General features: G+C 40.8%; 1 protein-coding gene across 2 annotated transcripts in view; it reads right to left on the minus strand.

Moving 5' to 3' along the window:
* The window catches only part of tax1bp1a (Tax1 (human T-cell leukemia virus type I) binding protein 1a), a 28,570-nt gene that overhangs the window by 14,606 nt on the left and 1,812 nt on the right, over nucleotides 1-12,152 (minus strand). For both annotated transcript variants that reach the window (XM_044138747.1, XM_044138748.1), the window contains 4 exons: nucleotides 11,294-11,508; nucleotides 6,498-6,600; nucleotides 5,790-5,980; nucleotides 3,939-4,094 (listed from right to left, as the gene is read on the minus strand). In XM_044138747.1, coding sequence (XP_043994682.1) covers nucleotides 3,939-4,094; nucleotides 5,790-5,980; nucleotides 6,498-6,600; nucleotides 11,294-11,482 — 639 coding nt within the window. In that variant the 5' untranslated portion in view covers nucleotides 11,483-11,508. The remainder of the gene's footprint in view (nucleotides 1-3,938; nucleotides 4,095-5,789; nucleotides 5,981-6,497; nucleotides 6,601-11,293; nucleotides 11,509-12,152) is intronic.

The following is a 12,152-nucleotide window of genomic DNA, read 5'->3' on the forward strand; positions in this document are numbered from 1 at the left end:
CTCCAGATTTTTTCAGAGGTTTACACATTGATTTAGTTAGCTTTTAAATTTGGCTGTGTGTTAAAGGGCTATTTCTGAATTTTTCTTGCCCTTAGATGGGCCCTATTTTAAAATCCATAATGCTGTGTCTGGACTGGACAATTCAAAACAAAATACAGACTTTGCAAAGCACAATTTACTTTCGGTGATTTGACAGTGTTTTGTTTGCCAACTAAATCAGAGTGAATTTAACAAGCAAACGTTCTGATAAAAATTCTAACTATGGATGGTATAGAGGTCTAAAGAGCTGTGTCTTTTTGGTTGAATGAGTGCGAATTCATCTGTGGGGTCTCCGTCAGAAACTGAAAAACCAAAAGCAATCAGTGAAACTTAACAAACCCAAATTAAATCTCATTTATTTTCTTTATTTTAAGAACGAATGTGATTTGAAGAAAAATACAATTAAGTCATTTACTTTGACAGAAACAGCGAAACATTACTTTGTAACAGTAACAATACCTACAGGTACTTTTACAAGGAAATTTGACTTTTTTCAAATATTTGATTTTTTATACATATGTGCATATATTTATACAGTGAAGAATGCTTCCCAAGTGGAGAAGTCTATTTTGATATTTATGTAGTTTTTTTTAGAACATCTAAAACAATATTGGCAAACTGCTGGCATGACCTTTCCTGTTTTAGTCACAGTTTTTTCTCCTTACTGTTGTTCTTTATTTTTCAGCATTTATGAGGTACTGTGGCAAAACTTGAAACTGCTGCCGCACAATTACTCAACAGGTTGTGTAAACTCACAGTGAGCTAAAGCCTTCCCTCTGCCTGCCTCTCCCAGAATGCTGTGCGGTTCTGGATCGGAGTTCAGTACTGAATATTCTGCCAGATGTATTATCTATCGATATTGCTCATGTGTATATCACGACATATGTTGCCTTAGTTGTACATAATTCAAAAGTAGAAGGAAAATGATACAAGTTTTCGACATTTTTTCGCAAATAAAATCTGCAAAGTGTGGTATGTATGCAGTCTCCCTTGCAAAGTAGCGCAACAAAAATAATGCGCTACTTTGCGTTGGTCTGTCACATAAAGACCCAATGAAAACATCTGAAACTCTAAAAGGAATATGAATATATGTCACTGTAAGAAAGACACAGATGCAAAAAAAAAAAGCTCTAGCTAACAAAAGAAAACATGAAATATGTTTTTTCCACATGGTGTGTGCCGGCTGAAGAACATCCTGTTTGAGCTTGCTGCACATCGCTACCGAATGACTTTAAATCATCGACGGCTAATATTATAAGTGACAGGACAGCATAGTTTCTGCACACGCCTTTCTTTCAGAAGCAAAAAAAGAAGGAAAAAAAAAAACGCACCCACTTTCTCTTTTCCAATACACACACATGCACGCACGAAGCTACAGCTGCACATTAAAAGGACATTTAGACTGTCAAACCCAGACGGTAACAATCAATCCAACATAGATAAGAGTCCAAATGCACCCATCGGTGCACACTAAGGCCCCGTCTCCCTCTGGGCTTGGCTCTACATGGATCGCTGTATGATTTTTTTTACGGCTGGCATTTGGGAAGCACTTTAGCAGTGCATAAAGACCTTATAAAAAGTGTAGTCGTAAAATTAGCAGCCACAAAATATGTACTTATGTTTTCATGTTAAACTCAAAAGGGATATTTTCATCGGGAGAGCCACGAGCTGACGCACCCTCCAACAAGTCGTATATCCACAGATGGACACGGCTGTTGAATGAGAAGCGGCACAGTATTAACAATGTGTGTGTGGGTGTGTGTATGTGTGTGTATTACCATTTAAATTTACGGCAATTTTGTCCTTCATAAAATAAGAGCAGCAGGCTAACTCAAAGCAGCCTGATCTCTACTACAGTGGACCTCAGCCCAGGGACGTCCACCAGGGGGCGATATGAGACCAGATTCAAACTTTCAGAGCTCTTGGCAGATTTCAAAGTTTCACCTCTTTCTGCCAACCCCTCTGGTCTCCTAAAAGCTGGAACCGGTGCCAAGCCAGTTCTCATCAACTGAGCAATGCAGCAAATAATAAAAACCCTACTTGTGACTCATCCCGGGAAGAGGGAAAAGATTGACAAACGTCCAGGTTACAGATTTCCTATTTCGAAATGTGTTTCAGTCTTTGAGGATGTATCCCTTACAAATGTAGCCCTGGAAGAGAAAGAAAGAGGCGAGGAAAAATAGTAGGAGAGCGGTGGCCGCCGAATCGCGTGACTGAGCTGTGTTTGTCCCTGAGGCTGGGCAGGGCTGTTTTTTCATAAAGGCGGTTTTGTGGACTACCCTCCTGTCATTCTGCACACACAGACTAAAAGGGTTTTTGCAAGCGGGTGGCATAATGAGCGTGTTTGTGTGTGTGTGTGTGTGTGTGTTATGTGCGTCTGTGAAGGCAAACCCGAGGGGCCCCGCTGGCGTGCGACCTGAATGCGAGCGCGACGCCTTGGTGCGCGCGTGCGTTTGACGTCATGTTTGTTCACTCTGCGGTCGAGATGGCATCGTCGCTGACGCCAGATGCCCGGGAAAAAACTGTGTCCCAATTCCGTTCTGGACCACTGAGTCAGGTCGTTAAAGGAAGGAGTGAGAGACGAGGGGGGGGGAGGGGAAGGCACTCAAACGCGCACACACACACACACACACACACGCTCACATAGCAGCAGTTTGAAGTGTGTCTGTCAAACATGGACGCAAATTGTTCATAAATGTGCGGGACTTTGAAGTTTTCAGGTCAATGATTGCTGACGAGGACGCGGCTCTTAGCGGGAAGTGCTAGCGGCGTCTGGCTGTCCGTATACAAATCCCTGTTAAAAAGCCAAGGTTTGGTGGCTTTAAATTTATTTATTTATTTTTTTAAACCATTTTCCAAATTCGGTTTGGCACGACACTTCTGCACAATTTAACTGAGAATAAAAAAAAAAAAGAACAAATCTGTTGAATTAAAATGTAGGGGTGATCGGCCAGAAAATTGCAATCGCTGCAATCCTATTGAAGAAGCTCCAAATAACCATACAAATGCTTGCACTAACACTTTGTACAAATAACTAACTATTTGCAATTGTTCAGTTCATTAACAGAAGAAAATATTGCACCAGGGCGACAAAACAAAAACTAGATGTTTTCCAAAAATAAGGAGGGAAAAAAATTACTCCAGTTAGCTCCAGGAAGTTCTGTCAACTTCTTCTTGTGTTCCGCATGTGAGAACGTCACCTCTATTGTGTCTAAAGCAAGGAGTTGCAGAACTGAATAATTTTCTCCCAAGAAAACACCCAGGCCTAATTTGTGACTAAAGTTTTCCTTTGTAGGACAATGTCATGGTCTGATGAATCCAGACTTACCATGCCCACAGCTAGACAATGTGGTGGCATAATCAAAAATTAACTAAATTTTGACCAGAAAATCCTCGCGGTCACCAGAAAGGGGAGCTGTGGCCACGAGACGCCTTGGCAAATCTAGTGAGGTTTGAAGAACATTAGCAAGACACAGTTGGCAAATACTGTCAAATTGAGAAAACTCAATACTGAAACTGGACAGAAGGGTACTTCAACAAAGTTCTAGTTTAAGTGTGTGGTAACTTGTGTGACCAGGTCGTTAGGGTTTGTTTTTTTTTTACCCCCTAATAGCTTTGTCTACTATTCATTGTAAATGATAAATGTCATATTAAACAGGACACCTTCTGAAATGATTTACTATGATCTAAATTTTTTACAACATAAAAACCTGTTTTACTTTTAACAGGGGTGTGTACACTTCTGAGATCCACGGCACACACAAACACACTGAAACGGTCCCACTTTCAGTCTAAACGGCTTATAATTGAAATGAGTGGTTATGCACACAGATGCACACAAATGGTGTGCTTTCGCTCGTTCGGAAACATTTCGGACCACTCCGCCTCGTCTGTCTGACCTGGTTGTGTGTCCGCAGAAGGCAACACGTCTCCCTCTCCTGCTCCCTTTCCTTGACCAGTTGCTTCTGCTCCTCCTGCAGCTGTTGTTTCTCCTCCTGCAGGAGGCGCAAGGTCTTCAGCAGCTCCCTGCGCTCCTGCTGTGCCTCCTCCACACGCTGTCAGACACAAGGAGACAAAACAGCCATAATGTGGCGCCAGTATCTGGAGATCTGGAGTTTTAATGTATCTTTTCTTGTTTTCTTTAATAGGTTCTGTGAGTGTCATGGCAAAGAAACTCTCTAAAACATTCAGTAGTGACCTTAATGGGCTGTAAAGGTACGGTATAACAGCAGAAAGAAACAAATGCCAAAACTGAGATTTACTCATTTTAAATTGAAAATAAACCTTGACATATTTAGTCCAAAACTGAAAGGCATCTTTCCTGGTATTAATATAAAGCAATAAAAGTGTTTGTTTCAATTCATTTTTCATACCGAATGAAAGTGCAGAATAACATCTCCCAGTGTGGAAATTCAAAATACACACTCTGTAGCAGTCAAAATGTATGCCTTATATCAAAGAGAAAGAATAAATACGCAAATTGCTTGACATAAAACACTTTTGCATCATTATAGGACCTGCCAGATTCCACCACTTGCTGGGTAAACACAAGCTGGAGGGTCTTCAACATCCGGCATCAGTATTACAAACATCCTTGCATTCATTTGGTGTGGAGTGCTTCAGACAGAAGATTAATCGACTTATTTTCTATTGTGGACTCTATAGCAATAGAAACACAAACATTTCAAGTTTGACTTCTAGTACCCATGACAACTATGTACTACACATACATACATTCACACTTATATGGTAACAATAAAATTCAAAAATCAAACATATGTTCCCATCCCTGTGGTTCGGTGTTGGTACAGAACGCTTAGCGTCCACACAACACACAAAATGTACAGACTCTTTCAAAAAATTTGGCCAACAATTTTATTTAAACAGAGCCAGCAAGTGGCTTTTGCTCACTTGTGATCTCTGTATTTTGTGCAGCGGCAATAAAACAGTGCTATAGCAAACTCTAAACTTTGCTTTAGTTACATGTAAAACACTCCACATGCTCTTCGCATCTTCTTTTTAAGCTCTGCAGAGATTCTTGCGCAAGCTAGAAAACTTTTTTGTTTCCACAAATTAAAACTGTGCTTAAAACAGTGCTTGTTCTTTAAAACAAAGATTATGGGTGTGGAATCATCCAGTTGATATTTGCCAAGTTTTAAAGCAAGCAAAAAATGTAAAAAATAAATAAATAAAACAAGAAAAGAGAAAGTAAGCTATCCCTTTAATTTAATTTTGTACAGATAACAATCCTTGAACTATATGCTAAAGTAAACATTATTTACAGTGCAAGGTCATATCCTCTTATATTGTTTACACACCACAGAGGGTGCCCTATCCTCATTGACTGGATCTACTGTGGAAAAACTGACAATTCGTTCAGGCACAGCTGAACACGTCTCTTTACAATATTTTGCATCCCATGTAAGAAATTGTGCCCTGGACAGTTAGGCATGTTGCTCATATGTTAAATACAGAAACAACAAAAAAAGCTGCTCAAAATGGGCCATTTGAAACACAGTAGTGCAAAACTCTCATGCCACTCTGCCACAGGAAGAGAACCCGATTGTATGAATGCAGCAGAAGAGTTGGACTGATTCAGCACCGAGGGCCGAGGAGCTGAAATGGCACAAAGATATACTGCCATGTGTCTGCTGCTGCCTTAAAAAAGCAGCTGATGATGTCAGAGTTGATTGCTAGGAGGTCAAGAGCAGAAAGACCAAATATGAGCAACGGTCGTGTGTGTGGTCTACCTCTAGCAGGCCGGTCTTGGTGGTAACGACCAGTATGTCTGAGTTGCTGTCTTCCTCTGTGACAGTCAGCAGCTCCTCAGTGGGCGTGGCGGGCCTGAACTGGAAGGGCGTGCTGGCACCTCTGATGTCCCCCGCGTGAGTGACATAACAGAACTGGTAAAACTCCCCGTCCGATTTAGGGACATAATAGCCTGCGAGGGAGAGAGAAATAGGAGGTGCGGTATTAAAATCATGTTTTATTTCCAACCTGTTTTGATATTAATACAAACAAGTGTTTCTGTCTATATTTACAACAAGTCCTTCGCATGCTGACACATCAAACAGCCTGTATTTACTCTGAGATTCAACTGCCGCTTTATACTCTCCTCTCAGAAGAGGAGCGGCGTTGAGAAGAGTCGAACCAGTAGCCGGCTGCTTTTACTGACTCCTAAAGCACCACAGTGTGAACTCATATTTTCACTGGGTAATATCTGACCATTCCAGGTCCAGTAAAAACCAGTCCGCAGACCCTCAGCGTGAATGTGTGTGTGTGTGTGTCTGGTAGGAGAGGTGTGTGAGTCCCAGGCCGTCATTTGCGGTCGTTCTCCCTTATTAAATAAGAGTGCTGGTTTTTATATGCACCGTAAAATGGAGGAGTTACTTTGGAATACCGGGGCTCTGTATAGTGGTTTCCATAATAATGTGTGTGTGGATCTCTTGAGTGCGTACCTTGAAACACAACAGTCCTGTGCACAGTGCTTCCCGGGTCGTAGTTCTCAGGCATGGGAGACCAAAGGAAGGTGTAATAATCTCTGGCTGTGCTCCAACCAACCTGGGGAAGCAGCGTGCATGAAAAAAGATTTTAAATTTGAAAATTCATACAGTCCAAATGTAGATTTTTTTTTTTTGATACATGCATTCCTTTTCACTTTAAAAAAAAACTGTCTGGAGGACTCAGCTCTGCAAGTTCTTTTCTTCTACCAAGAACAACTTTAAAAGCGTTGCTTCGTGTATTCAGGTCCCTTTATTTAAAAATAAACCTAAAGAAATCCAAGGCAAATGCCAAGAAGTAGTGCACCAATCGATCGGCCCTGATTTCCTTAACTTCAGCAGATTGCAGATCTGCGGATATTTACATGACAAAACCGATCCATCTATTTCCGCAATTCCTGAAAAAGAACCACTGTCCACTTTTGCTCTGCTGTGTGAGCCTGCATGTGCACGATAAACAAAAGTCTCCCCTCTGTTCCTAACTTAGCGACTTTTCAAACAAAGAAATCTGTATCGGCAGGTCAGGCTCATAAAGGTTGAGTGATCAGTCAGGAAGCAACCCTATTTAGAATGGCCTAGTCAAAGTCCAGACCTAAATCTAATTAAGAATTCGTGGCACGAAAAAAAAATAACATTCAGTGATGCCATCTGATCAAGACTGAGCTAACGCTTGCAGGTAGGGAGGGACCCTACCTACTAATATACAATTATTTTGTGTTGCACAGACAGAATAATTGTATGTGTAATTCTAGCCAAAGGTTTTCAGCAAAGCATTGATTCAACAATGCTGAATACATGTGTGTGCAGATCAACACTTTTGAAGATTGCTTGTTTATTTTTAATTTCCAAACATTTTCAGAACCACAGTAGAGATAAGCACGTGATTATTTTGGTCAATCACATAAAATCCTAATAAAGCACAAGAAGCTCATGGTTGTAAATGGTCAAAGTTGTAGGAGAGGAAGGACGGATGAATGGATGGATGGATGGACAAACACCTGGACAGAAAGATGGACGGACAGGTGGATGGAGTAACTGTGCCTCCATGGAAAGAGTAGTGATCTTGCAATAAGAAGCGCTAGTGTACGTTGCTTTGATTGGTCAGTTTGACTTTATAAGTTCAGTCAGTGACGAATAAAAAAAAAAATAGGAAAAACAAACTGCTGTTTTTTCTTGGAAATAATTTCAGTCATGTACCACCAAACGTTCAAGTTAAATGTGTGGCACAATTCAATCATGTGGTCCTGTAAAAATTTTTTTTAAATAAAATAGAAAAATAGAAACATATATATTAAAATTAATATGTGGAATAAGAATTACGTCTTGCAATTCAGTCACATTGTCTAGTTTACTATGAAGGAAATAGGAAGGACAAAGTCAATGCACGGTTCAATAAAAAAAAATAAAAATCTAAATATCCTGCTGTTAATATCCGAGCTAGCAAATAAACAATTACTTTAATAATTGATACAATGGAAAACAGTTTTATTGAAATGTTGAGTTACTTACACCAATCCCATAAAAGTATTTAGACTTTCAAACTGTAAATCAACTCAGCTACAGGAAGCATTTGTCAAAAGTGTCAGTTTGAAAAACATCGTTTCCTTAAACATAATCACTGCGTCTCCCCAGCCCCATCATCACATAACACACATCACATCTCTGCTGCAAAGCCCCAGTAGCAGTCAGCGTGAAGTCCTGGGCCAAGAACATTCTTTTCCACCTCCACCACTGTCTTAGGTATGAGCTTGGCGCTTCGGTGGCCTCGCGCCAGCCTTTGCTTGTGCGGTCATGTGTGTTTGCACAAGACAGAAGAGAGAGAGAAAAAAAAGGCATCAATAATTTTGCTAATTGCAGAGGTGAGGTTGACTGACGTTTGCTTAGACGTGGAGTAGCATTCCAGGAGAGGAGTGATGTTATAAAATAATCACAGGCAAGGCAGCTATCAATCACTCAAGGCCAAGTGAGAGGGGACAGCGTGATGACACGTTAATTATACGCTCGCGCAACGGGTTTCTCCCTGCCAACCCGGCGAAACATGCCGCAACTGAAAACCTCCTGGGGTTTCCTTTTCGTTTGTTGGAGTGGTGTGGGAGTGGGCGAGTTAAAAACTTGGAAATGTGAGCGGGAGTTGTAAAATTTACCCCCCGAATAAGAAAAAACACACGCAGAAAACGAACGCTGTGTTACTGAAGCGTGTTTAAAATGTACATGGTCCATGTTTACCGTGTACACACAGCATGTGAATACTGCTGGAGGGCAACACCGTCCAGGAACATGTTTGTTGCATCAGAATCCCTGTATCAATGTGCTGCATGAACACTTTTAGCCACTAGGAGGCGTCTGTACTCAACTTAAAACCAACCGTTCCTGCCTGCTCTGAGTCATGCTCACAGCAGATCTCAGCTCTGCTGCTTAGTCTGGCTCTCTTACAGGTAGCCCACGAAGATGAGATGGAAAAGAAGAAGAAAACATTCTATCTCTGAGTCAGACCTGCAAAAAGTTTTTGCCTCTGGGAAGACATAAACCTTCATGCTAAAGACTAGTATTAACAGCTTTGGAGTGTGAAAGTCAACTGTAATCAGTTTTGTTTTAAAAAATTCCCCAGCGTCTTGACTCGAACTGAAACTTGCTGGCATAGCTTAAAATGTGCATAATTTGTGAAAGATCATAATTTATTTTATTTTATTTTTTTGGAATGGCGCTTTATTTACAGCGCCTTCTATTTGTACTACTTGAACTTTTTAACATTGTTGTGAGACCAACACAAAGTAGAGCTTATCTGCAAAGGGAGATATCTGATAGATGGTTTTTACATTTCTTACATACAAATCTAAAAAGCATGGTATGTATTTGCACCCACGCAATCCCATGGAACCAACAGGGGTCAGATGTCATGTAATAATTAAAGAGATAATCTTAGTACAAATCCAGCTGTTCTGCAAAGGCCTCAAAGATGTATTAAGAGAACATTAGTTCTCTTAGCACAAGCCTCACAAAGAACAAACACAGACATACACTGGGTTATAAAACAATTTCCCAAACATTGAGCATCTCAAAGAGTTTTACGCAAAAGCGAAAAGAGCAGGAAACAACTACGAATTTACTCAGGCATGGATATTTAACTAAGCCAAACAGGCTGAGTCAGGTCAGTTGGCAGAGTCTCACGGATCAGGCCGAAGAATTTGAAAACAAAACAAACATTAGGATGCATTCACACGATAGGCATATATGAACAGACTTTTTTTATGGCAGTCAGAACCAGGCAATTCCGATCTTTTCACCCCTCAAAACGTCCGATCTGTGCCAGTCATGTGTGGTACTAGCTCAGATTCGTATGCCACAGTTTTTAAAGCGTCTGCGGTCAGAACGATCGCATCGACTTTTACGTCGTTCGACTGCACATCCTAACAATCTTCTCCTACAGAAGCTGCGGTTAATGCTCAAAAAAGGCTGTTGCTATTAGTTGTGCTTTGTTTTTTTTCCTGCCGTCGTTCGTCTTGTTATGATCATGTGACAATACTGTCGGCTCCCATTGCTGAGCAACTTTAAAATCGACGGCGGCGGCCATAGAGTGTGACGTCTACCTTCTTCTACTTCTGCGCATGTGCATTGCTTTAGGGTCTTAAACCGTTTCAAAACAAAAACTTTATTGCGATCGCATTTGATTTGTGCAATGAATGACCACGCAAACCCACCTACCCCCCCCAAAAAAACAAACTGGAATTGACAGTCCAGACCTAAATAAATTAAAGAATTTGTGTCATGATTTATAAACTGCTCTGTATAGATGAGCTTAAGCTATTTTGCAAAGAATGTGCACAACTGTTAGTAGTTATGTGTGAAGTCTGTAGAAACATGTGGTTTGACAAAGTATTTACATGAGGAGCTAAGGACTATAATTTCCTTTTCCTTCAATGTAACATCTACGCACCACTTTTTGCTATTCTAGCACAGTTATTCCCAATAAAGTACAGTAAGTATTGTTTTAGTTTAATGGGTATAAAGACAGTGACAAGACTTTACAACTATAAAATAAAGTCCTAATGAACGCAAAAAAGACAGGCATATACGTCAATGAGGATTAAAAATCTACGGTCTGCTTGTTCTCTGACATGGAGCTCTGACCATCAAACGGGTTTCTTTAGCATGGATTACCATAATTACATTTTCCAATCCTCAAGTTTTTTTTTTTTTCCAAATAAACTCAGCATTTTTATTCCTTTTTAATTGAACTGGTGGATTTGAAGTCAGTTCTTAAAACTACGATAAAACGTTTGTCTTTTGTCTTTACGAGACATTAAGTTTCCCGGCTCCCATTTCCTGTTAATTACGTGTGAGATTTGATGGCCCTGATAAAAGAGTCCAAGCAGAGAAGGGAAATGGGCTGATGGAAAGTCAAAGGAAGAGGGATCGGGGGGCACATGTGAAATGATGGAAAGGGAAGGGGTCTTAATAAGAATCAGAGTGGTTCATAAAGAGGGCCAAATGTGTGCAAGCAGCCCACCGTGTATACTCGTCCTTGTTCTGCCTGCAGAACAACCACACCAAAGCCTGCGGTAGGTTTTCAGGCTTGTAGTGACGAATCATTACTGTCGGGGCGGATGCATGTGTTAATGTGCTAAGTGCAAAACTACGGGCAATTAATGTGACCCTAACACTTGTTTGTGCCACCAGAAACCTGAGTAAATGGCTGCGATTTAAAAAAAAAATGTCAAACATTGAGAGCAAAGTAAACTGAATTAACCGAATACCTTGAAAATGCCCACCCAGTCCTTGGGGTGGGGAGTAATGTAAGGGGTCAGCGTGTAACGGCACTCCAAGGGGGCCTGTGGTAGGAAACTCTTCTCCACGTTCTGGAAGATGACATGGGCGAAGTTGGATGTTTCCATGATGCTGACGCTGCAGCCAGGAGATGAGTCCACCACCTGGAATGATGACATCCTGCCCTGCTGGTCACTTCATTTGCCTGGAAGTGAGAAAAACAGAAGAGAAACAGTAGGAGGAGATTGTATTCTTTTCCCTTCACACATATATCAGTTTGCAGAAGTTGTCACTTCATAGCCATAAACGTCAGTGTATTTAATTAGGATTTAGTGTGGCAGATCATCAGAAGGCGTTACTGGGGGTCTGTTCTCAATATGCTTATAGAGTAAGACATTTATTTATAGATATATGGAGGACCACAATTTCGTATTTCCTGACTTTACTCTGTCTGGTACTGTTCCTATTGTTTGTGCTGCACGTAAATACTTAGGAGGCTATATATTTGATAACATGGCTTTTCAAATAAAATGCAAAATCATGTACGCACAAGTTAATATGCCGAGACGTAAATTCGTTCGCTGTTCCAGTGAAAATTGGGCACTTTAAATAAGCCTATTGTCCCCCAGTGTGCACTGGCCATTTGTGGAGGTGCTGCAGAGAGAGCAACATTCAGAAACTCGCTGTAGCATAGAAGGGTGGAATTAGGTTGCTGCTTAAAATGCTAAGATGGAGCAGTGTAAGTCAAACGTTTGTTGCTGTTGGTGTACCCATTCGTCATGCTACATTGCAGACTCTTGTGAGTGTACAGTTGACTAAACAAATAGTGTAATTGTGTCCCTGACAGAT

The sequence above is a fragment of the Gambusia affinis genome, linkage group LG14 (genome assembly GCF_019740435.1).
Source record: "Gambusia affinis linkage group LG14, SWU_Gaff_1.0, whole genome shotgun sequence".
NCBI classification, from domain to species: domain Eukaryota; kingdom Metazoa; phylum Chordata; class Actinopteri; order Cyprinodontiformes; family Poeciliidae; genus Gambusia; species Gambusia affinis.